The sequence below is a fragment of the Puma concolor genome, chromosome A2 (assembly GCF_028749965.1).
Source record: "Puma concolor isolate L17-30 chromosome A2, mPumCon1.1.hap2, whole genome shotgun sequence".
NCBI lineage: Eukaryota > Metazoa > Chordata > Mammalia > Carnivora > Felidae > Puma > Puma concolor.
In genome coordinates, this window is record NC_141668.1 from 119,679,773 (window position 1) to 119,703,907 (window position 24,135).

The following is a 24,135-nucleotide window of genomic DNA, read 5'->3' on the forward strand; positions in this document are numbered from 1 at the left end:
CAGGGAAGTATTACTGTGTAAACTGAAGCTGGGAGAGTTCAGAGACTTGCCCAAGGCCTCATATTGAGTTAAGTGGCTGAGTCAGGATGCAAATGCTGTCCTGTATGATCCCTCCACCCACAGGTGCTTTTTGGGGTTCATATTCCTCCAAACCTGGACCTAACACCAGTTGATAGGTGGGTCCCTTCCTGGTCTAATTCTTCCTAAGCACATCTGTATCACACATCTTGGCTTGTTTCTCGTCTCATCACTTACCACTCCACACCTATGCTTATTTGGTTATTGTGTCTGTCTCCCTCCCCTGGAATCCAAGCTCCATGAGAGCAGGAACATTTTTTACAGTCACTATTCTGCTGTATTCCCATCCCCCAGCAGTACACCTTTTAGGTACTCCCCAAGTCTGTTGAGTGGATGAATGGTTGCCTGCCTCAGCAACTGGGCTGTGCAGATAAGAGTTCATGGACAAAGACAGACTCTGTTCTCTACAAGACACAAATGTACTGAACTAAACCAAGTCATGAAATACCCTAAATGGCAGCCTCATCCACACTCTCCCATTCCTTTTCTTCTGACTGAATAGGAAGGAAGCTTCCACTAGATGCTAATGCCTTTTTACATCTTAGCCTTATGAATGTCTGCAGCCTTGAAGAACTTATACCTCTTTTAACAATGAGGCAGCAGCACCCAATGGGGAAGCACCAGAAGCAGAGACAGCCAAATGGTGGGGGCTAGGCATGGCCTCTTAGGAAAATTCACACTCAAGTCCTAAATCTTCTATTTCCAGAGGGTTTGCTGGAAACTTTTCTGTGGGCCATGGCATAGGGAATCTGCTTAATAAACCTGTGATTTGGCCCAGGGAAGTGTCATATGATGGTGGCAAGGGCATGTGTCATTTGAAAAAGTACACTAGACATAACAATACCATTTTTATATTTAACAACAAACAACAAAAAAGCAACTGGTGTTTTTGTGGGAAGTCAACCTTGATAAAAGCCTGGTTGGGGCGCCTGGGTGGCGCAGTCGGTTAAGCATCCGACTTCAGCCAGGTCACGATCTCGCGGTCCGTGAGTTCGAGCCCCGCGTCAGGCTCTGGGCTGATGGCTCAGAGCCTGGAGCCTGTTTCCGATTCTGTGTCTCCCTCTCTCTCTGCCCCTCCCCCATTCATGCTCTGTCTCTCTCTGTCCCAAAAATAAATAAACGTTGAAAAAAAAAAAAATTAAAAGCCTGGCTGGTGAGCCATGTATGTGTTTTTAAAAAGTTGAAAACAGGGGCTCCTGGGTGGCTCAGTCGGTTAAGCAACCGGCTCATGGTTTCAGCTCAGGTCATGATCTCACAGTTTCTGAGTTTGAGTCCCACATCAGGCTCTGCACTGGCAGTGCGGAGCCTGCTTGGGATTCTCTCCCTTTTCCTCTCTCTCTCTCTGCTCCTCCCCTACTTGTGCTCTTCTCTCTCTCTCTCACTCAAAATAAATAAACTTAAAAAAAAAAAAGCAGTTGAAAACATAGCCATAAGTACTGCATAAATTAATGAATGCTAACTATCCATAACTTCAGTGAGTGAACCACTTAACAGCATTTATATTTGACTGAGGCAGCCATGTACCCCAAAACCTTTTTTTTTTTTTTTTTTTTTAAGGTAGGCTCTATGCCTATCATGGGACTTGAACTCATGACTCTGAGATCAGGAGTTGCATGCTCCACCAACTGAGCCAGCCAGGCACCCTTATATGATGTAATATTTTACATAATCCCAACTTTTGAGAAGTGCCTAAGGCTCTCTAGAACTTACCTCACATCTAGAAATACAAAGGACTCATGTTCTAATGTTCTTAGTCTTGAGAATTCTTAGTTTAAGAAGGAGGGGCTTTTTTGATACTTATCTGGTAGTTAAGGTAGTATAGGGTCACCTAGTTTTTAATTTCTAACATTTAAAACAGATACAAATGAATTATTTATCAATAATGAAGGTTTGCTCAGTATGTCATTCATTCTAAGTTCATTTATTAATTCTTTAGTCTCCCCTATCAAAATCATTAAGTCTGCCCATTCCTTTCTATTAAAACCACCCCAGCTGAGGCCCTTAGCACTCCCACCTGACTTGCTGCAAGCCTCCCCATCTGAGCTGTACACCCACTGAGGGCAGGGACTACACTTCATTTTTGGAGACTGGCACAATGCTGGGCACACAGGAAGCGCTCAATAAATGCTGGGTGCCCTCCTGCCTTGGGGGCGCTTCTCCCTTCCTCTCTCTTGCACACCTCTGCTGAATCGAATTCCTGTCTCAACTCAACTCCCTTCCTCTGATTGAGAACTTTTTCCCAAAGTGTGTTCTGAGAACACAACCCCTCAGGATGCTTGGGGTAGGGCGGGGCTGGGGTCACAAAAGTATAGGATATAGTGTACAGTCTGTCTCTTGGAGGTTGACATCACCCACAGGTTCTGAAAAGTCTTGCATCAAGGAAGCCTAAATTCATTAACTTTGTTTAACCTGATGTTTTCCAAATGCAACTGACCACAAAAGCCTTTCTTTCATCAAATCGATTTAGGTCCCACAGAGCTAAGCATCCTATGGAGCATCCTTTGGGAAACACTGGCCTCCAGGATAAATCCCAAATGACTTGACAGACTCTCATTTTGTGAATGAATCCTGGGAGTTACACTGAGTGCATAACACAAATTATCCTGTCTAATCCTACCTTGGAGGCAGACATTATTTTGCATGTGAAAAGTAAAGCTCAGAGAGATGATCTTTGCCAAGGCCAAAGAGCTTGGAAGGTGCTAAAAGTCAAGACTATCCGACAGCACAGGCCATGATCTCAGTAATTATGGCACGTCAACCAAGATTCAGGAAGAATGGTTTGGGACCTGTCATGAAGGCAGTGGGAGCCCCCGAGGGTTCTTGAACAGTAGAGGCAGGGCAAACAAAAGTGGGAGGCCTGGGGAGGAGAGAGTCTTATCTCTGAGCATCAGCTCAGAACACAGAAGCCCCCTGAGGGCCAGGGGAACCTGCCCACCCCGCAGCCCGGCGGCAGAGGTACTCACTGGACCACTTGGTAGTAGCGCTGGAGGAAGAGGGACCAGCCCTCAGGGCTGAGGTACAGTGGCGCCTCCAGGCCCTTGTCGATGTCCATGTGAGCCAGGTTGCTAAGGTGCTCCTCACAGGCACACAAAGCCTCATCCACAAACTCTGGGGACACTGTCGCTGGCTTTTTCTCCTGTTTCTTGGGCTGCTTGTCTCCTGAAGACAGAAAGGGGCCTGTCACTATCTGACACGCAAGGCACATAACCTGACATATGCCACAGCCTCCAATGCTCTAAGGCCTGTCATTTGCCTTAGGCCCAGTATACACCTGTACCCTATACTGTCCCGGGACCTGTCACTTACCTGAGGCTTTGTTCTAAATTCACCTGTGACCCTAGTACTCACCCTTGGCCCCACTGTTCCAGGACCTGTTATTCACTTGAGGTTCTACCCTAAATGCACCAAAGCCTCTCAGGATATAGCCCCAGCACACACCTGTAGCCTCTCTGTTCCTGGGACCTCTGACACACATAAGGCCCTTGTGTCCCTGATCCTGGCACACAAGTCTTCTTTTCACCTGACACACCCAGGAGACAGCAATGGAGAGAACTCTTTCTGGAAGAGGCAGGAATTTTCCTCTATCCAGTAGAGCTGCCCCCTACTTTCCTGAATCCATGGCTGATAGGCCCTTGGATAATAGGATGGACACTCAGAGGTAGGAACTAAGTTCAGAGACAGAAAGGGCAGGCAATGGGTTGAGCCAACATGCAGTAAGGGATTCTCTGTGTACCCCTGCCCCCTGCCACAAGGGACAAGGGGTCCTCAGACCACATAAAAGTACATGGTTTCACTGCTTCTTCCTCATCCGAGACCTGAGCTCCCCACAGGCAGGGATGGACCATGTCTTCTTAGTCTGTCCTCTCTATACTGCTTGGCCACATGCCAGGCCCATGGGATGGCTGGATGATGCAGTGGATTAATTAACAAGTGGATCAGAAGACAGGTGGGTGATTGGGAAAGAAGAACAGATGAGTGGGTGGAGTGGAGGATACATGGATGGTGGATAGGAGAATGGAAAAGCAGGTGGGTAGATAGGTAGATGAGTTTGTGGCAGGATGGGAAGGAAGGTAGGTAGAGGAGAGGATGGATCAATAAGGAGTGTGGAGCTGAGAGAAGGTAGGTGAATGAGTAGATCAACAGTGTGGAAATGAATGATAAATGGATGGGCGGGTGAATGTGAGCTCAGTGGGTGGGGGTGGGGGACTAGGCAGGTAGACAGGTGAGTAGATGGATGGATGGACAAGTGGGTGGGTACATGTATGGATGGTGGGTGGGAAGAAGAAAGATGATGGGGAGGGGCAGATGGATGTGGCTAATACATAGACAGATGTGTAGATGAACACATGGATGGATGGGTGGAAGGATAAATGAAACAGGTAGGGAGTGGAGGTAACCATAGTACTTACCTGGGGCCTCTTCCTCTTCTGCCTGAATAGAGAACGACTTCCATTCGGACTTCACCACCAGCTTGAGAACGTTGCGGGCAGCTGTCAGCCAGAAGTCCTCTGCTCCCGGGGCAGGGGATACCCTGCTCAGCCCCTAGGCTCAGGCCTGTTCTGGTTCCGGAACCTGATCATAACCTGCCCCATTTTGGATCCAGAACCTAACTACCTTCTGACTCTAGACTCTGGGGTTAGTACCTGGCTCCTGTTGCAGTTGCAGATCCAGGCCTAGAATCTGATGTGGTATATATACTGCCTTCAGAATCTTGCCTAGACCTGTTGTCTCATTTTCCCCTTCTGTTCCTTCCGATACACTTTTGACACTTATTCTAGCCTGCGAACCAGACCTGAGCCTAAAACCTATGTCAGATTTGGAGATGAATTTAAACCTAGCATCTAATCTGAACCCAAATTCTGACCTGAACTTGGAACATGTTCTGAAGTCGGACACTACTCTGCCTTAGAAGTCCAAAGTCCACAGCCTTTTCTAGATTTGGAACCCAATCTACCCAGTGGAATTTGCCACAGGCCTGGAATATACAGTGGACTCTAAACTCAACCAATCGACCAACTCTGAGAACCTGCTTTAGAATACAAATTAAGCTATCTGAGCTCTTCTGGAGGTCTGGGTTGACCAAGCTAGGAAGTTCATTATGGGAGTCACATTAGGGAAGATAAGGATTGGAAATGGAGAAGGAAGTCGGCTGGAGTGAATGAGAGCATCTAAAGAGAGGCCTTTTGCTCTCTAACACGAACCAGGGTTTAGCCTGGGGGTCCAGGAATGGGGCTGGCATCTCCTTACCTATGAAGGCCTTTTTGTCATCCTCAGCACCCAGGCGGTAGCAGCGTGGAAAGAAGGAGTCAGCATCAGCCTCATCAAACCATGGCAAATTCCGGAGATTGAGACACAGACCCACCTATGAAGTTAGCCACTGAGGGGGCACAGTGGGACTTTCCCAGAGCACCTCAAGGGACTTCCCACAATCGCCACATGCCCAGACAGCTCAGGGAGACCCTGCTTAAATGTTCTCAGAGCCTCTGCTGCACTTGATAGGCCTGACTCACTCATCCATTTCCTTATGTATGCCCATGCAGTTTGCTCTGCCAAGAATGCCGTATATCCTTCTTATCCATCCTTCACATTCTTTTTTTCTTAAGTTTATTTATTTTGAGAGAGAGGGAAAAAGAGAGAGCATGAGCAGGAAAGGGGCAGAGGGAGAGAGAGCAGAGCCGTCAGCACTGTGAGATCAAGCCTGAGCCAAAATGAAGAGTTGGATGCTTAACCCACTAGGCCACCCAAGTGTCCCCATCCTTTCACATTCTTTTTTTTTTTTTTTTAAATGATTTTTTTTTCAACGTTTATTTATCTTTGGGACAGAGAGAGACAGAGCACGAACGGCGGAGGGGCAGAGAGAGAGGGAGACACAGAATCGGAAACAGGCTCCAGGCTCCGAGCCATCAGCCCAGAGCCTGACGCGGGGCGCGAACCCACGGACCGCGAGATCGTGACCTGGCTGAAGTCGGACGCCTAACCGACTGCGCCACCCAGGCGCCCCCCTTTCACATTCTTAAAGACCTGCCTCCTTTAGGATATCTTCCCAGCCCGCACCAATAACATACTAGTAGGTTCTAATAATAAAGCTCTTCATTCTTGCCAGAACCCTACAAAATAGGTGGTATTGGTATTCTCAGCACCTGGGTGGCCCAGTGGGTTGGGCATCTGACTTCAGCTCAGGTCATGATCTCTCAGTTCATGGGTTTAAGCCCTGAATCTGGCTCTGTGCTGACAGCTCAGAGCCTAGAGCCTGCTTCATATTCTGTGTCTCCCTCTCCTTCTTCCCCTCTCCTGCTTATGTTCTCTCTCTCTCAAAAATGGATGAAGAATAAAAATGAAAATTAAAAATAAAAAAATAAACAAGAGGAAACTGAGGCTCAGAGAGGTGAAAACACTTGTTAATAAACCCAGGTAAGATCGAATGGAGCCATCAGCCAGATACCCCTTGCTTAACTGGTAAGGGGTCTCTTGTTTACAGTCATTGGATTTGGTGTTTTCTTGGCTCCAGATGCTGTTTGGATCCCGGAATCTATCTTAGTCATTATGTGTACATTTGCCAGATATGCTGCAGGGGTTGGATTTGAACCCAGGCCTGCCTGACTCCAAATTTCACTGAACTATATACCTCTCCACCTCCTAAGAACTCTTACTGACAAGGAAAGCAGGGAGTGGGGTTGCCAGCCCAAGGACTAGTCGGTTAGAAGCTGCTATGCCCTCTCCGCTGGGGAACCCACCTTTGTGGTAAAGGAGCCAGCCCGGGCATAGTGGTTTATCATCTGATCCTTGGAGAGGATTTGACAGTCCAACACGTCCCGCCGTGTGGTCCAGATGAAATAGGGGATCTCGTTCCGAACCATGCGGGACTGGGGAGAGCAGAGGAGATGGGGGAGGCTGGTGTTTCTCAGCACAAGGACTGAGAAACTTCTCCTCACTCTGTTGAGCCTGTGTGTGGGTGTGTGTGTGTATGTGTGCGTGTGTGAATAGAAGAAGAGTATGCTTCCAAGGTGGCCTCTAGCCCACACCCCATCTTGGGATAAGGTAAGAAGAGACATCTCTTCCTCCAGGGCACACACTTGTGAGCAGAAAGCAGGCTGGCTGGCAGAACTCCTTTGGTCAGGTGCCCCTAGGCAGTGACTGAGCCACACAACCAAATGCCACACTTTTGTTTTGGCCCATGGCTATCAGTGACAGGACAGTGACTCCAAGCTGATGGGCACAGAGTGTGTGACAAAGACTCTCTCAGGACTCTACCTCCTTCATCCTTCCCACAATTCTGGGAGGTAGAATTACTAACAGGCAATGACATCATGTGTCGGGCCCTGTTCTAAGTGCCTTTTTTTTTTTTAAGTGGTTTTCCTATCAATTCATTTAATGCTCATAAGAACCCCATGAAGTAGGTGCTATTGTTATCCCCATTTCACAGATGAGGGAACTGAGGCACAAGCAGGGTAAGTGACTTATCTAAGAGGTCACAGGCTCGAGCCACATGAAACTGCCAGTGTTCAACTTTTTCTGACATAAAAAAATGACAATTTGGTATAGTTCAGCTTAGTAAGTGGTGGTGCCAAGATTTAAAGCCAAGTGTCCTCACTTCAACACAGAGGTGTCCTCACCTCCATACCATCATATCAGTGTCTTTCAGAGCTTTTTAGGCACTTCCTTCCAGCCTTCGCTTGCCAAGGGCAGAGAAAGGATGTGAAATAAGGGGGTTTTATTTGGAAGGGGGAATTACTAGGTGGGCAGGTTACGCTGGCTTATAACCTAGCAGAGTTCTGATCCCAGGCCAGCCTTGTCTGAGCCCCACTGTGTCCCTCACCACTCTGCTGGCGCATCCAGGCTTTATAGAAGCAGTTTTTACTATAGATGAGGAAACTGAAGCCCAGAGAAGGAAAGGACTTCTCTGAGGTGACCCAGCTGGACTCTACTGCTCTCCCTCTAAGTCCCTCACTGCCAGCCCCCGGGGCCCTCACCATCAGAGCATGTGTCCCATCTAGATCATCAAATTCCAGTAAATCATCAAAGTCAAACAGCTGTGGTGGCCGAAACGCCTCGTCCTCGTCTTCATCCTCTGTGGATGCAGAGCCCAGGCCTGGTGAGGCCCCTGTCCCTGCTCCATAGGCCCATACCAAAGTCTCAACCCTGGGATAGAGGGAACCAAAGGAAAGGGACTCAGGAGGGGCAGCCTGTGGAAAGGGAGGGAATGGCTCACCACCCTCAGTGGTGTCACTATCACCCATTACTGAGCTATCCAGATCCTTCTGGGGTGGCGGCAGGGTGGTGCCTGAGTGATGGACCATCTTCTTCTCCACCCAGCCTCTCCGGCGCAAGAGGCACCGTATCACTGGGTAGCGGCCTTGGATCATAAAGATCTTCTTCTGCTGTAAGTTGAGAGAAGGATACTTATTCAGTGAGTATCATCCAAGTGCCAAACATATGGGATATAGTGGTGAACCAGACAGTTCTGGTTTCTGCCTTCAGGAAATGTTTATGTTCTAATAGGAGAGACAAATTATAAACACATAGAGAAATAAATATGCATAGTGATAATTATAATGGTAATAGCTAACAATTATTGAGCACCTACTATGCACTGCTTAGCTTATATGTATTATTAATAATATGTATTCTTAATAGATGCTATTATCCCTATTTAAGTGGTTATGAAACAGAGACATAGAGAGGTTGAATAGTTTGGCCACAGAGTAATTAAGTGAAAAAGCATTTAAATCCAGGTTGGCTGCTTCCCAAAACAGGATGCTCAAAAGGGACCTAGAGAGACTAGAAATACATACATGGGAACGGTAAGAAGGAGTGTACAGAACTAGGCAAACGGCAGTTCAGGCAGAGGGAAAAGCATGTACAAAGGTCTTGAGGCTGAACAGAGATCAGAAGAAACTGGAAGGAAGCCAGGGAGGATAGGGTGTGGAAAATGAGGGCAGAGCTCCTAAGGAAGCAGGTAGTGGTAGCTTCAGGAGACTGAGGAAGGCCTGCAGGCCTTGAACAGACTTGAATTTTATATTGAGGGTAGCATGAAGCAATAAAGGCAAAGTGAGGACGTGATATGCTTGGAGGCTTTATAAGTTTGGCTTGCTGCTATACAGAGAACAGATGGAGGGGAAAGGGGTAGGTAGGAGAGGGGACCAGGGAGACCAGTTAGAAGGCTGTCGTGGTTTGGGCAGGAGAAAAATCACAATAGCATTCTAGAATGAGGGTGAAGATGTGGAGAAGGTGACAGAGTGGAGACTCGCTTTGGAAATACACATGACTGATTTTGCTCATGGGGTTAGATGTGTAGTAGGTAAGCAGGGTGCCTGGCTGGCTCAGTCAGTACAGCACTCAACTCTTGATCTCAGGGTTGTGAGTTCCAGCCCCATGATAGGCAGAGAGTTTACTTAAAAACAAAAACAAGAACAAAACATGGTTATCTAGATGTGTGGGTGAACAAACAGAAAGATCATATTTCTGGCTTGATAACTCAGAGACAGGAAGACCGGAGATTAGGGAGGATGACACGTTTAGGCAGGAAAATCAAGAATATGGTTTGGGGCATGGGTATGAAATGCTTCTAAATTCTCTCTGGGTGGACATGTCAAGTAGGGGGATGGATCTAAGGAGTGTGGAGTCAAAAGAGACAAGGGCATGTAGAGGGCACGGCATGTTGACCGGACCCAAAGCCAAGAAGATCGGTGTGGAGAGAGATCCAGGGAACCAGGAAAGCCCCGTAGAGCCTTCAAAGGCTGAAAATTAGCAGCCAGGGAGGGCGAAAGGAAAACTAGGGGTGTGCAGACAGCCAAGGGGGAAGAGTATGTGGGGCAGCAGTGTAGAGTGACACAAGGTACCAGACCAAGATTAAGACAGAAAGGGGGCTGCTGGATTTGGCTCCTTGGAGGTCAGAGTGACTGGGACGGATGGGAGTGGGTTAAGGCTAGAAACCAGAGGCTAAGAACTGAGTGGTGAATCCCAGGTAATTAAGTTAGACAATTCCACAAAGAAGGGGTACTGAAGAATTGGGAATATTTTAAGATGGGTGTGGGATCAAGGTTTTTGGTTTTGTTCGTTTGTTTTTAAAGAATGAAGGAATACAGTTCGGAGAGGCAGATTAAGCCATTCTCAGGGCCCTTTCTAGACACCCCCCAGCCCCCTCCGACCTTGACAGCTCTCTCCACGTGGATCCTGGCGTTTCTGAGCCGGCCCATGTGGTGAGACGCCTTGGAGAATCCTCGCCAGAGGACAAGGGAACCTGCAGAAAGATGCGGAGTGGGCATGGGGCAGCCTGGGAGCTCGGCCTAGCGTCTCTCCGGGCCTCCCGACGCCCACACTCCTTTCTCCACCCTTCATCCGTATACCCACACTCCGCACTTCTCCCGACCCCTCATTCCCCCCACCCCAAGTCGTCTCGTCCTCTCCACCACCTCCGACCAGGATGGGCAGGCCGCAACGGGCCTCATCCTCCCGTGACTGGGCATCATCCAGGGCCGAGGTGTGCGGGGACCTGAAACGGCAGAGATCCTCGGTGTTCTGCGCGTGGATGCCGTAGGCCGGCAACTCGAACGCGCGGCTTAGGCCGCGCGCAGCGGCGGGGCTCCCGGCCCCGCGTTTGCGGCCTGCGCGAGCCACCTCGGGACGGGCGGAGGCAGGCCCAGGTCCCGGCAGCTTCTCGGGAGGCTGGAACTCGGTGTGGTGCGCACACGGCCATGGGGCGGAGGTTCTGGTGCGTGACTCCGCAGGCTGCGGCTTCCGCCGCCAGCTGCACACCGGGCCGCCCTCCCGGCAGAACCAGGCAGCAGAACCCCGGGGCGCGGCCCCCACCTCCCCCACGCTCAGAAGCAGGGAGGCGCCGGGGCCCTGCATGCGCCGCTCACGGCAAGCGCTGTCCCGGCGCTCGAGAGCCCGCCTCCCCTCAGCACGCCGCCTCCACTCAGGGGAGGGCCCAGCGGAGGCTGGAGAGTAGCCCTCAGTTCCGAGGCCCCGCCCTCTGTTTGCTGTCGCCCTGGAAACCATTCCCCGGGCACAATCAGGGCTCAGGTAGTGGGTTGCGGACTCCCTCCAGCGGGCTAAAATACGGACCTCACCGAAGGTGGAAGCACAGAGCACCGCACTGCCAGTTAACTTCAGGGTCATGGTTCCTGTGGTTTGGGTCATTCCACAGTATTTATAGAGAGCAACCGTGATATGCAGGCAGCAAGCTAGGTGCTGGAGACTGGAAGAAGAAACTAGAGGTGACCCCTGACCTCATGGGGGTTACAGCCCAGTGGAGGGAAAACAAAATAGCAAGCAACAAAGAAATAAAACAGCTGTAGGTATGATAAGGGCAATCAACAAGCAGTAAACTGAAACCAGGAAGGGGATAAAGTTTAGAGAAGGCAAAGATGTCCTCTCTGAAGAGGTGACATTTAAGCTGAAGACTACACAACGCAAAGGAGGTCAGGAGCTGGCTAGGGAAAAGGAATAGTATTCCAGGGACAGGAAAGTCTCAGCAACAGCCCTGAGGAGGGTAAGAACCTTCCCTGGGAACTAAAAGGCAACCAGTGTGGCTGGAGCCTAGTGAAACTGGATCAGATCTACAGAGCAAGGCGGATGGGCCTAGGGTAAGGTCCTTGGGGATTGATCTGAAAGCCAGGGCAGTATATGGGGGAAACAATGGGAAAGTACAGAGTGTAGCACAATCTCCCCCTTGCCCCCACCCCACACCACCAACTCAGAAATAGGAAAACAGATTATTGTTTGAGTCAACCACAGAAAAAATGTAACAGCCACAGCCCTCCAGACTGCAAAGACTTAATAACCTTTTTGGAGGTTGTGGCAAAGTATGATCTTCCAAAGTCACAGGTGACATAAATAAGGCTCCAAAAGGTTAATTCGCCTAAAATCACACAGGACAGCCAGCAATGGAACTCAGGTCTGACTCCAAAACCCCACTCTTATTTAACATAAGTACACATTATCACTCAGATGGGTTACCTATTAGGCACAAAAGTACCAAAGGAGCAATTTGAGGTACAAACTCCAGCAGTGCTCATTCAAGCAGAGTCCAAGTAAGAGTACTCGGGTCTAAGAACCCAGCTTTGTTAACTACGGGGTAGATCTGCCAGTACAATGCAGGTGGATCCTCAACCTCACTGTCCAGCCAACCTCAACCTGAGATCACTCTTCCCAACCTCCCTTGGTTGGAGACTGGGCTTCCCAAAAGGAATGCCCCCAGAAGGTGGCAGGCTGTTGGCAACCATCCAGTCTGTTCTTTCTCCTCAGCCTCAAACCTGGTTTTAGGGGCTCTGGACCCTGGGAGATGGATCTGTGAGAAATGGCTGGCTCACCTTGGCAATGCTGTCCTGTGAGGGTTGTGTGAGCAGCTGCCATACTCTAGTGAAAATCCAGCTTCACCATGAGCACCTTTAACATTTACTGCAAAGCTAGAACATAGCCATGTGCCCCAGAGGGCACACCTAATTCTGTAAGGCAGCAGTTGGGGAGGTCACAGGTAATGTCATAAAAGGGATGATAGCTGTTCAGGTTACTCCCACCTCTATCCCTCTTCCCTTTAACATTACCTCAAGACTTCTTTGGTGATTTGGAAGAAACTCTTTTGAAAGCTCAGCTCAAACGCTAACCCTTCTGAAACTTTTCCCAAACCTCCTCCCCTTCCATAAATACACCCACTGTAGACTGCCAGATTTGTGAATATGAAAACACTTCAATACACCAATTTACACATAGTTTTCACTACCCATCCCCCAACTCTCTCGAACAGGCATAAGGTCTCTCCCCCACCACCTCCATGCCTAGCACAATGAAAATTATCAGTTTAGATACTGTGCTGGTGGAATGATCAGCTATCATTTATTTAGTGCCTATTTGAAAAGTACTGTGTCAGATTGTTTACATTATCTCCACTTTATAGATTAAGAAACTGAAGCACAGAATAAATAGAACTCACACAAATTCAGTCTTGAGAGTCAGGACTCAAACACAAGTGTTTGTTGTTGTTTCTTAACTTCAAGCAGTCACCAAAGTCTAGTGCTGTCCGATAGAACTTTCTCCAACAATGGAAATGTCACGCATGTACTCTCTGACATGGTAGGAAGTAGTCGTTTGTAGTTATTGAGCCCCTGAAATGTCTCTGGTGGGACTGAGGAAGTGAATTTTAAGCTTTACCTAATTGTAGTAAGTTAAACAGCCACACGTGGCTAGTGATTACAGATAGAGGCAGAAGCCTTGGATTTGAAGTCTACCCTCTTGCTCACTAGCTGGGAGATTTGGGCAAGCTGCTACATCTCAAGGAACCTTGGTTTCCTTAGTCATAAAATGGAATTATCATCTCTCTGAGGTTACCTTTTAGCCCAACTGAGCTCTTTATATGAAAAGGACCAAAGCTCTGTATAGGCAGAGAGCAGTTTCAGAAATGAGTGGTGCTTGGACTATAATGGGGTCTCTGGGTGCGGGCCCTTGGCACAACATAATGTCGGCCAATCAGGAGACTACCTCTGATGGGGACCCCCAGGCCTAAGTACCAGCTATGTGGTCTTGGGAAGAAAATGCCCCACCTCCCCTCCTTTCATACACACAGTGCACAGACCTCATGCAGCCCCAAAGGGGCAAGAAGAGACTTTAATCAGGGGAGCAGGGGGGATCCACCAGAATAAGAAAAGGTACAGCGAGCGTGGGAGCAGAGGAGCCAGAGCAGGCAGGAAAGCCCCAGCTCAGGAAGCTCTGGAGGACTCACCTCTCCACCTCTAGCACAGGCACTGCACTGACAGACAAGGCGAAACAGTGGCCCCTCTCAACTGGGAGGGCACAAAGTGGCCCCTATGGCCAGAGGTACCTGGCTTTCAGGGTCCAGCTCCTGGACATGGTTGGTGGCCACCAGTTCAGCCCTTGTCCTCAACCAGTGCTGGGTGGCCATTTTCAGGTAGAGCTCAGAAAGCTGGCAGAGGGTCCCCACAACTTCTACTGGGACCAGGGAGGCTCAGGAATAAGACAGCAAGGGAAAAGAACTGGAGTCTGAAACCTTCCTCCTTCCCTCTCTCCCTCCCTCCCCACCTGGGGCTTGGGGAGGGGGTGATTGGGAAAGGGAGACAATAGTCGCCTTCTGGCTCCAGGCCCGCCCAGACCCACAGCGACCAATATGGTACAATCACTGGGACCAGTCACAGCTACTGGAGGTGGAGGTTGTTTGTTTAAAAAAAAAAAAAAAAAAAAAAGACAAAAAGGTTTCAGTCTCCTACAAGCACAGAATTTAAGTTTCAAGACGTTAAAAAAAATCTGTCCCAGTCCAGGGGACTGAACATCAGAAGCCAGCCTGACCAGGCACCTGTGGCCTTGGGGCAGGTCCACTGCTGCTTTGTTGCCCAGCTAGCAAGCACACCACCCACCTCCCGCATCTAATGCCCACCCCGACCCAGCTCCCCCGCTCTGCCGCTGCTGCTTGCTGCTGCTGCCTCCGCCGCCGCTCTAGGGAGTAACTCCAGGATGCCTTTGCAGAGACACGGGGGAGTCTGAGGGGGAAGGCCTCAAGATCCAGCCAGATGGTTTAAAACTGTCAAGAGAACCAAGAGGCAGTGAATGGTGGTTATTACAGTATGTATCTTGGCAGGCCTGCTCTGGGGAGGTGGGCTGATCTGAGAGCTGCCACTGTGCTCAGATTTCTGGGGGAAAGGGCTGGGTCCCAGGACACCTTGGGGACGTGCTCTAATTCAGTCAGCCTTCAGCAGTGACCTTCAGGGCACTAGCCTTAAACCCAGCACTAAACACGGCAGAGAAATTAAGGGTGAGGTGGGCTTTTCCCCAGCTCCCCTTAGCCCTGTCATGGAGGCTGCTATAAAGCTGTCACAGTGCCTCACTTGGTGAACTGAGGTTGCCTTCTTTAGAGATGAGAGGCCTAAATGCAAGCGCTTGAGGACTCGGGGCCAGAAGAGCAGAGTAGAAGGACCCAGGATCTGGTACTTAGTGCCAAGCTCTGGGTGGATCTCCAACCATAACAGGCCCTTGAAATGTTTTCTGACCTCAGGTATCCTTCATGGTACCCAGAACTGCCCTGGACATTTTACAGACCAGAAGCTGTGGTCCAATTGGCCCACAAACTGAACCCAGCCCAATAATGAGCAATGTCTGGCCCATAAAGTATTTTTGAAAGATAGGAATTAGTTTACAACCTTGAAAATATGCAAGATGTTGCATACAAATCCAGACTTGGGGATTCTTTTGACAAGCTAGAAGATGAAACCATAATGAACAGGAGCTCTGTGGTAGCGGTCCTCTTCAGAGAAGACATATGCTTACCAGGTTCCCAATAGCCCACTTCACTCACACACATTATTACCTGCCTGACCCATGCATGCACTTGAGTATGTGACCCCTGCCAAGTGCCATGGTACTATCTTTGATTTTTGAATCTGAAAACCAAGCTCCAAGTCCTGGTTTCTCATCTTACTAGCTGAGGGTCCTGGATAGGTGATTTGACTTCCAAAGCCCAGTTCACTCATCTATAAAATAGTGATGACACCTGACTCAAAGATTGTTTCAGGGATTAAACAACAGAAATGCAATTATTATGATTAAATGACTCTTGAACGAATAAGCCAAATAATAAATCGGGACAAGAACTATTTTCTTTCGTAGTTGAACCTAAAGGCCTCCTGGTGCATTTGCCATAAAACTCTGGTGCTACAATACTTGGAAAGCTTACTGTGAACCAGGTGATCTGCTCTGTATATACTTCCTCATTTAATGCTCAACCATACTGAAAAGTACGTATTAACAGTCTCATTTCACAGCTGAGTTAACTGAGGCTTTGTTGAGAGGTTCAGGAACATGCCCAAGTAGGCAGCAAGGCCGGACTCACACAAAGTCTGTGTGATCTGAACAAGCACACTGCTCTGCATGCACAGGGCAGCTACTTTGTACACTGGCTGCCCTCCGTATAATTAAAGCCCAGGGGAAGCAGGCGTAATTTCCATTTTTAGGAATCTGAATTCCTTCTGGGCTGGATCTGTATGCACTGCCAGGAGTAAACCCTTAATCTACCATCTAGGGATCATAGTTGACTCTGAGCAGAACATGTCAACAAACCAAAGACTGGTTGGAAGAAGAAAAAAAAAGGCAGGATATCTTGAATATCTAAATTAGAGCAACTGTGTCATCAGCTCCTCAGTGTAAACAATTCCTTCTCTTCAGAGGACTGTTGTCCTTTCAGTTAGTTAGGAAGACACAAACAAATGAAAGAGAGATCTGGAGGACTGAAGCCATGAAAGTAATCATGACTACAAGCCTGAGAAACAGACACTGAAGAAAAATATTTAAGTCTGTCTGAGAAGTGGAATTACACTATGATGAACTGCCCTATATTCCTGGAAAATTCCCATGTGGATTTAACTTGCCTCACCTGGGGTTTGAACTAGATACAGAGAAGGACTGTGTACATTTTGAGATGTACAAAGGAGCATCTAAGTCTCCATGAGAGACTAAGAGAGGTGTCCTGGAGACACTCACATACAGAAAATGCCCTGCAGCTCACAAAGATGACCCTCAGGTCCTCCAGCCCCAAGGCACCTGGCTGATGTGCCACCCACCAGAAGGTCCTAGAGGCCTCAGGAAATACAAACTGCTGGCACCACTTTACTGCCAGATTCTAAGTTCTCAACCCATGGCACCTCCTCCCTCTGTAGGGACACCAGTAAGTCCTCCCACTTACATTCTTGAGGAACTCCTCAGCCACGATGCGTGCACGAGCATTGACCGACAGCTTCATCTCACTGATTTCCTTGTCGATCTCTTCCATGAAGTGGATCACAAAGTCCACCAACTTGTGTTTGTACATCTGCTCTGTGTGGAAGTTGGTGATCAGAAAACTGATGTCATATCCCTGGGGAAGGAAGACAGTAGGAAGAAGAGAAAAAACAGGAGAGAATTAGCTTTCCAGGGCACTTAGTTGATCATGTCCTCTAAGGTCACTCAGCTATATGCTTCCTACTGGCTGCAATCTTCTCCCAAGTCACATGTCCTTCAGGCAGCAGCCCACCTGCTCTGCTAGGGTATCTATGCTGGGTCCAAGGAACGGACCCCAGGTGAGAATTTTGTGTCAGGCACCCCTGGAAAGCTGTTTGTGATACAAACAGCTGCATGCAGAATGAGTCATGGGAGAATGAAGGAACTTGAAATCTTCTAACAGAAGAATCTAATCAACCAGAGAGAAGAGACACTATGGGATAAGGATGGGATTGGTTGTGTGTGGAGGAGCAATCTTATTTGTTCTGGGTAGCCACAGAGATTAGATCTAGGAGCAGGAAGAGACATTTTATTTTTTTTATTTTTATTTTTATTTATTTTTTTAGGAAGAGAGATTTTAGCTCAGGATGAGGATGAGGTTGGCCAACACATCTGATGGTACATGTGGCTCTGCATGGTAGCTGCTCAGTCACTGGAGATATTTTAAGTTGATTTGGCACAGAATCTGTGGAAAGTACTCAAGTACAAAGTCAGGCAACAACGTGAGCCAATGTCAACTGTGGCCTTGAGAGACAATGATTTAGTGGTGGCAGAGCTCAGAAAGGATTTGATTCATCGTGCCCTTTCTGCCATTAAGGCTCTAGTAAGATGAGCAATGTATCTCATATTTTTTGCCTTTCCCATGGTTGAGGTGGGCCCAACTTCTCTTAAGCTTCTAATCCCTCTTACTCCCACTCCAGCCAAAATGAAGGCCCATTCTCAACTCAGGGAGCGCTTGTCCTACAGTTGGAGAAGCAATCCAGGTTCTGTGAACAATCCCTGGCCAGTGACAGCAGACTTGGTGGAAGAACCTTGGGTATTATGAACATGTGGGTCATACAGTCTCACCTCCACTGGCTTCCTTCGAAGGATAAAGAAGTTCTCTGCTCGCATCATCATGAAGCGCATGAACTTATGGCATAAAATCTTCTCGATCTCATCAGCCTAGTAAGAGTGAAGGATAAACAGGTCTCCCTAAATCTGACATCCTAGGCTAACAGAAACCTGTAGCCCTGATCTTTTGACCTCAATTTCTCCTAGGCTTGCTGCAAGCAGTGGGGTTTGCCATTGGGAGCAAACACTGCCTGAATTGTGGAGCACCTGGTTGCCAACTGAATGTCTATTACATTAGAGCGTCTTCAGCTTAACAGGGCACTATCACAGTCTCACTTTCGCCCATTCCAGAGAGGTAATTCTGGCAAACCCGAGGTTTTTATCCGCTCCTTCCAGAATTCATACCTACATTCTGAGCAGACTCTTCCTCACCTGCCCATTTCACCAGTGCTGCATTTTCCAAAGTCTATGACATATACCATGTGGGGCTATCAGAAATAAATTTAGGTGATCTCCACTTTAATAGCAATGAACATCAAAAACTCCCCAAAGTTTTTCTCTGCTGAATTCTCATTATTTCTAATGGAAGAATTTTGCAACTAGGTGCTGGTATGCCCTGAACACCTCCCAACACTTGTTAATCTCCCTTTTTAACAGAGCAGGCCCCCAAGGACAGAGTTTTCTGTAGGCAACAGTATCTAGTCTAAATAACAGCTTTGTTTTCTTTCAATGAACTTATTTTTTTGGAGTTCCCTCTTCTTGTCAAGTGATGTTGCTTTTCTACTACAGCACGAAATTTCGTTTTCAAACAAATTTAAATAAAGAAAAGTAAGTCAATTTAAGGAAATCCATTAAACAAATAACTGGCCAGATGATACATAAATATGGCAATAATTATAAGGGTGATAGGAATATCACACACTTGTGAAACATCACCTGAGAAAACGTAAGAAATTACACTTTGTTCTTTATCCTAAATCTCTTTTTCAGAGGTTATAGCTATTAAATTGATACTGGTACTATTTATTTTTCTGAACTGGACTTATTCTCCCTTTCTTATAAATGATTCTTGACTTCACACTAAACTGTCAATGACCTTGGCTGCTATGTTTCCTGACTTGTAATCCAGAGCAAGGCCTAGAAGACAGGGTTGTTCTCTCTACTCTACTGACCTGCTGAATTTGGCAAATCATTCCCTAGGTACAGTCAAGAAAATAGAGCCTGGGTTTCTTTGCCCCTTGAATCTAGCACAGCTCTCTCAGATGAGGATCCCTGGCCTCCTAAGGAGGCAGGGGCTCAGTGGTGAGCTCACCTGTTTCACAGCAATGCTGACCCGGACAGAGTTGATGGAGCCCTCAATCAGAACCTTTTCCTTCTCATTCCTGCTGATGGTCACAGGTTGCAATAGGAGCTCTTTGCTACTCCTGAAACACAATGTCACAGAGGCCTCTGTACTATAGAGGAACAGAATGCTCAGGGAGACCCCACAGCAGGACCTGGAATTTCTATCTGAGACCATAGAGTCCAAGGAAGAGGAGACTCACAAGTAGGGGTGCTCCAAGATGGGGGCCAGCGAGCGTGTTCTCCAACAGAAGGAGCAAGGCTCTGGAGTCAGGGCGAAAAGGTTTTGAAATCCAGTCTCCTCTGTTACTTTCCTTGGACAAGTTACCCTGTTGGAATCTCAATTTCCTCATCTGTAAATGACTGATTCCTATTTCACTGGCGAGGATTGAGAGAGATCAAAAAGGGTCAATTGTCTAACAGAGTGCGGGGCACATGGTAGGAGCTTTACAAACGACAGCTCTTATTTAAATAACTACAGGCAAACCCATACACCATTTAGGGAATGAGAAGAGAGAGGCTACCTTAGGGATAAAAGGGCAAGCTAAAAACAAAACACAGTTTGGTCTCCTTTATCAATTCACGAATGATTCACTTATTTGGCATCAAGACCCCTCTCAGCTCAGTTCCCATTTTGATGCCTCTGAATCTACAGTTATGTGTACTGGCAATTAAAATGCCTAGTGGAAAACATATTTTAAGTAAAACAACATGACGCATGCTAATATGTTTTCAGTATTTTTAAATTCAATTCATTTCAACTTGGTGTGGTAACACTGCTTATCTCAGTTATGTCTCAGATTAAACTTTAAAGGGAAACAGAATATTTAATAAAACATAAATCAGATAAGAGAAAATAACCCAAAATACGGAATATCTGAAATAAATGATGAGTCCAGGGAGGCAGGGAAACACAGCCCTTGAACTTTAAATTACAAAAGAATGGAGATGGGATCTTGGATAACAAAATTCTCCACCCTCTCCTTAAACTGGGTTCAGTAATGCCACAGGAGATACTTGACCAACAGCCCCACTCTGAGAACTCACACCTTGTGCCAAGCAATCTTGGTTCCAGAGGAGTTTCTCCCCTGGGTTTTGTCCTGCCAACCCACTGACCCTATTTTCCGAACTGTGAATTGGGAACCATTGTTCATCTGGCAACAAGACAAAATAAGTGAACTGCAGAAGTGTAGCTGTCTCCAACTCCAGGATGCAACTTTGTGGTAGCCTCCAGACAACTGCCATCTCTGGGGCTGAGTCCATCATCCCCACCCTGACCTTTCTCTGCCCTACCTGACTTCCACCTCGGGCTTGTTGTGTCGTTCCACAACCTGGGAGGAGAAATTCTCCAGGCAGAGGGCAGCCTGCAGCGTGGCCCGCACGGCACTCAGGTAGGGGCGGAGAGTGGCAGTCTGTAAGAAAAAACCAAAGGGAGGATCAGAGTCTGTCTCTGCAAACCCACTGCCACCGCCCCCCCCACCCCGCCCCACACTAGCTACAAAGGAGCCAGACGGTACTGACAGTACCTGCCTTTCAGACCACATGAACCAAACAGAGTAAGCCTTCAAGGTGCATTTCATTCTAAGTCTAGAGCAGTGGTTCTCAACAGGGAACCATTTTTCTTGCCAGGAGACATTCAGCAATGTCAGGACATTTTTCACTGACAGGACTGGGGGTGGAGTGGGAGAGCTACTGGCAATGAGTAGAGACCAGGCATACTGCTAAACATCCTACAATGCACAAAAAAGAATTATTCAACTCCAAACAGTGCTGAGGTTGAGAAACTCTGGTTGAGAGGCATGCAGGTGAAGGACTATTCTCAATCTGTCTTTTGAGCCAACAATGGATGTTTACTGTGTGCCAGGCACTGATCCAGATGCTAAGAATTTAAAGACCACCTCTACCTTTAAGGGTGGGGGAAAAAATAAAACATAAAGACAATCTCTACCTTTAAATAGCTCCACTGGGTAGAGGAGACAGAAAAAGTGACTATGATATAAAGGAGGATGAAATGTGACATAATTAGACTTACAAATTACATTTCCAGAAGAAACTGGTTTGGACGTGAAGATGAAAATAGGATCAGAATGATTTTACAACAAGGAAAAGTAGACTAAGGACATTCCCATTAGAGGGATCAGCTTCTACCTACACTGGCCTATCTTCAGTTTCTTATTATTAGCTAAGTTCTTTCTCACCTCAGGGCTTTACACAGGCTGATCCATCTACCTGCAGGCTTTTTTTCCCCTCTCGACCTACGTCAGCCCTTAGATCTTGGCTTATTTAGGGAAGGCCTCTTCCTTCTTTACAGAGGCCTTTCGTGACTTCCCTCTTTTTTTTTTTTTATTTTTTTTTTAAATTTTTTTTTTTTCAACGTTTATTTATTTTTGGGACAGAGAGAGACAGAGCATGAACGGGGGAGGGGCAGAGAGAGAGGGAGACACAGAATCGGAAACAGGCTCCAGGCTCTGAGCCATCAGCCCAGAGCCCGACGCGGGGCTCGAACTCACGGACTGCGAGATCGTGACCTGGCTGAAGTCGGACGCTTAACCGACTGCGCCACCCAGGCGCCCCATCGTGACTTCCCTCTTGATAGCATTTATTGTAATCTACAATGACACATCTTTTATACTTATTTAATAAGGTGATTTCTTCTTCACTAGACTTTAAGCTTCCTGGTCTCCTTTACTGAAATCTATATTCCTTGCACCTTGCTCAGTACCTAACAAATGCAGTGCTACTCCTTTTCTAAACAATATTATGGAAATAGCATAAACAAGGTTAAAATAACACAAAAGGGCATTAAGAGTTCCAGAAGTAGCGATGAGTACAGTGTTGCTGTATACAGGAAGCATTTTTTTCCTTTTTAACTAAGTAGGCTTTAGGCCCAGCATGAAGCCCAACGTGGTGCTTGAACTTACAACCCTAAGATCAAGACCTAAGCTGAGATCAAGAGATGCTTAACCTACTAAGTCACCCAGGTGCCCCTAGGGGAAGCATTTTAGGTTCAGCAGATGAGGCTGCAATGGTAGCCTAGAGATTCATGGCTAATTTCAAATGCCAGACTGTTGAGCTTAGCCTTTCTTTTAGGTAGTAAGGAACTGTTGGGGCTTTCTGAGGAGGAAGTTACATGACTACAGTTGCATGGGGGCTCTGCAGAGAATGGACTGGAGAGGGAAGTGAGACAAAAGGCAAAGAGGGTTATTCAAGGAGCAGTGATGAGAACCTGGACTGGGGCGGTGGACAGGACAAGCAGAGAGTCCTCACAACAGTTGGACTGACATAAGATGTAGAGGATAATGGAATCAAAAAGCACCTCCCACCAAACCATGGTTCACCCATTTGAGGAAACACTACTCAGCAATAAATAGTATAGGAAAGATTCCTGATACACGGAACATAGATGAATCTCAAGTGCACTATGTTAAGAAACCACATTAAAAAGCCCACACACTGAAGAATTCCTTTTATATGACAATATGGAAAAAGAATACTATAGGAGAAAAAAAAAATCAGTGCTGGAATGAGAAGATAGGACTGATAACAGAGGGACGTGAGGGAGTTTTTTGAGGAAACATTCTGCTGTCTTGATCGCAGTACTTACATGATCGTGTTTGTCAAAAGTGATAAATCTAAAAAGGATAATTTTTAAGGGGCAAGGCTCATGACACCTGCTCTTGTACAAATAAAACGTATTCTCATGTAATAACTCAATAAAGCTGACTTTGAGAAAATCCAGGTTTCTAGCTGAGGTAAGAAGACACAAAGCCACAGCACCACAGAAAGAAAAGCAAGTTTAGGAGAAAAAATGGGTCTTGATCTGGAGGTCTACTATGAACGTGTTATCAAGATTTCCAGGCAAACCTTAAAAGAGAGCGAGGAAGGCAGATTCAAGAGTCACCAGAACACACAAGGTCACCAAAGCCAAGAAACTAGATAGGTACCACTAGGAAAAATGTAAAGAGGAAGGTGGTGAGCCAGTCTCAACTCCCAGGAACACCCACATTTATCAAAGGGGAGGATTTCCAGGAAGGGAGGGATCAGTAGTATCAGAGCTCAGGGACTACGGTAAGGCTAAGAGTTCTGACCAGGAAGAGGTCTGGGTGGCGACAGCATAAGAGATACTTCGAGGAGATAGAAGCAAAGCAGGGGATAAGGAGAAGAGTGGGATACGGAAGTGTAGACACTTCCTTTGAGAAACTGTGGGTCAAGCAGGCAGGAGAGAACAGGACAGTGTATTTAGTGAAGTTCTATTCTAGGTGAGGAGGTGACCCTACTCTATGCCTCAGCTCCCCTACTGTGGGCAGTGAGGCCTACTACGTGTCTTCGAGGCGCTATCACCAGCCCCACTTCCGGCGTCCTCCATGCCTCACAATTCCCCACCTGCATCAAAAGCCAGACCATGAAGCTGCAAGGCCTGCTTCTTACGAGAGCGTCCCCCGCTCGCCCCTTCCTCACTTTGGCTCCCGCCCCGCCCTCTTTCTCCCAGCCTCATCGCGCCCCCACACCCCACAGCATCCCTCGGCCCCGGGCCTCTCCGTTGCAAAACCGCATCTCCCCCAGACCCAGAGCTTTGAGGCAAAACAGCGGGGGTCCCTGGCCCGGGGCCCGGCTCTCTCACCATCGCGGGCGCTGGCTGGGCCGGAAAGCGGAAGTGCGGAAGTGGCCAGCCCCACGACGCCAGCCCTTTCGCGAGACGCGCAACCTCAGTCTCCGCCCGGACTTCCGGAAGGTACCATCTATGCTCCGAGCGGAGAAGGGGGAGCCTAGGAGCACTTGGTCCTTTTGAAGTTTCTCCGCTAGGACTGCCTCGGTATTTTTAGACTCCTGAAGCTTCAGATCAATACTCAAGCCTATCCCGTTATGAGTGTAGCTCTCGCTTGTGACTTTGGCCTTCTTGTC

The 24,135-nt window shown here is 47.7% G+C and overlaps 3 protein-coding genes across 7 annotated transcripts in view; all 3 read right to left on the minus strand.

Moving 5' to 3' along the window:
- Positions 1 to 13,502, minus strand: part of TTLL3 (tubulin tyrosine ligase like 3) — a 29,425-nt gene extending 15,923 nt beyond the window's left edge. For all 5 annotated transcript variants that reach the window (XM_086697471.1, XM_086697470.1, XM_086697469.1 and 2 more), the window contains exons 1-8: positions 10,464 to 13,502; positions 10,227 to 10,318; positions 8,288 to 8,456; positions 8,049 to 8,146; positions 6,813 to 6,941; positions 5,326 to 5,440; positions 4,488 to 4,586; positions 3,042 to 3,237 (exon numbers count right to left, since the gene is read on the minus strand). In XM_086697471.1, the coding sequence (XP_086553597.1) occupies positions 3,042 to 3,237; positions 4,488 to 4,586; positions 5,326 to 5,440; positions 6,813 to 6,941; positions 8,049 to 8,146; positions 8,288 to 8,456; positions 10,227 to 10,318; positions 10,464 to 11,220 (1,655 nt within the window). In that variant the 5' untranslated portion in view covers positions 11,221 to 13,502. The remainder of the gene's footprint in view (positions 1 to 3,041; positions 3,238 to 4,487; positions 4,587 to 5,325; positions 5,441 to 6,812; positions 6,942 to 8,048; positions 8,147 to 8,287; positions 8,457 to 10,226; positions 10,319 to 10,463) is intronic.
- A 150-nt stretch (positions 13,503 to 13,652) lies between these two features.
- Positions 13,653 to 24,006, minus strand: ARPC4 (actin related protein 2/3 complex subunit 4). The gene is made up of 6 exons (XM_025922006.2): positions 23,855 to 24,006; positions 20,527 to 20,645; positions 19,205 to 19,316; positions 17,908 to 18,003; positions 16,766 to 16,936; positions 13,653 to 14,611 (listed from the first exon to the last, which is right to left on the minus strand). Exons 1-6 carry the CDS (start codon positions 23,855 to 23,857, stop codon positions 14,606 to 14,608), a joined length of 507 nt encoding a protein of 168 aa, XP_025777791.1. The 5' UTR covers positions 23,858 to 24,006; the 3' UTR covers positions 13,653 to 14,605.
- The window catches only part of OGG1 (8-oxoguanine DNA glycosylase), a 45,124-nt gene continuing 41,515 nt past the window's right edge, over positions 20,527 to 24,135 (minus strand). Inside the window, exon 9 of the transcript XR_015248259.1 lies at positions 20,527 to 20,645. The gene's annotated coding sequence lies outside the window, so the exon portion shown is untranslated. The remainder of the gene's footprint in view (positions 20,646 to 24,135) is intronic.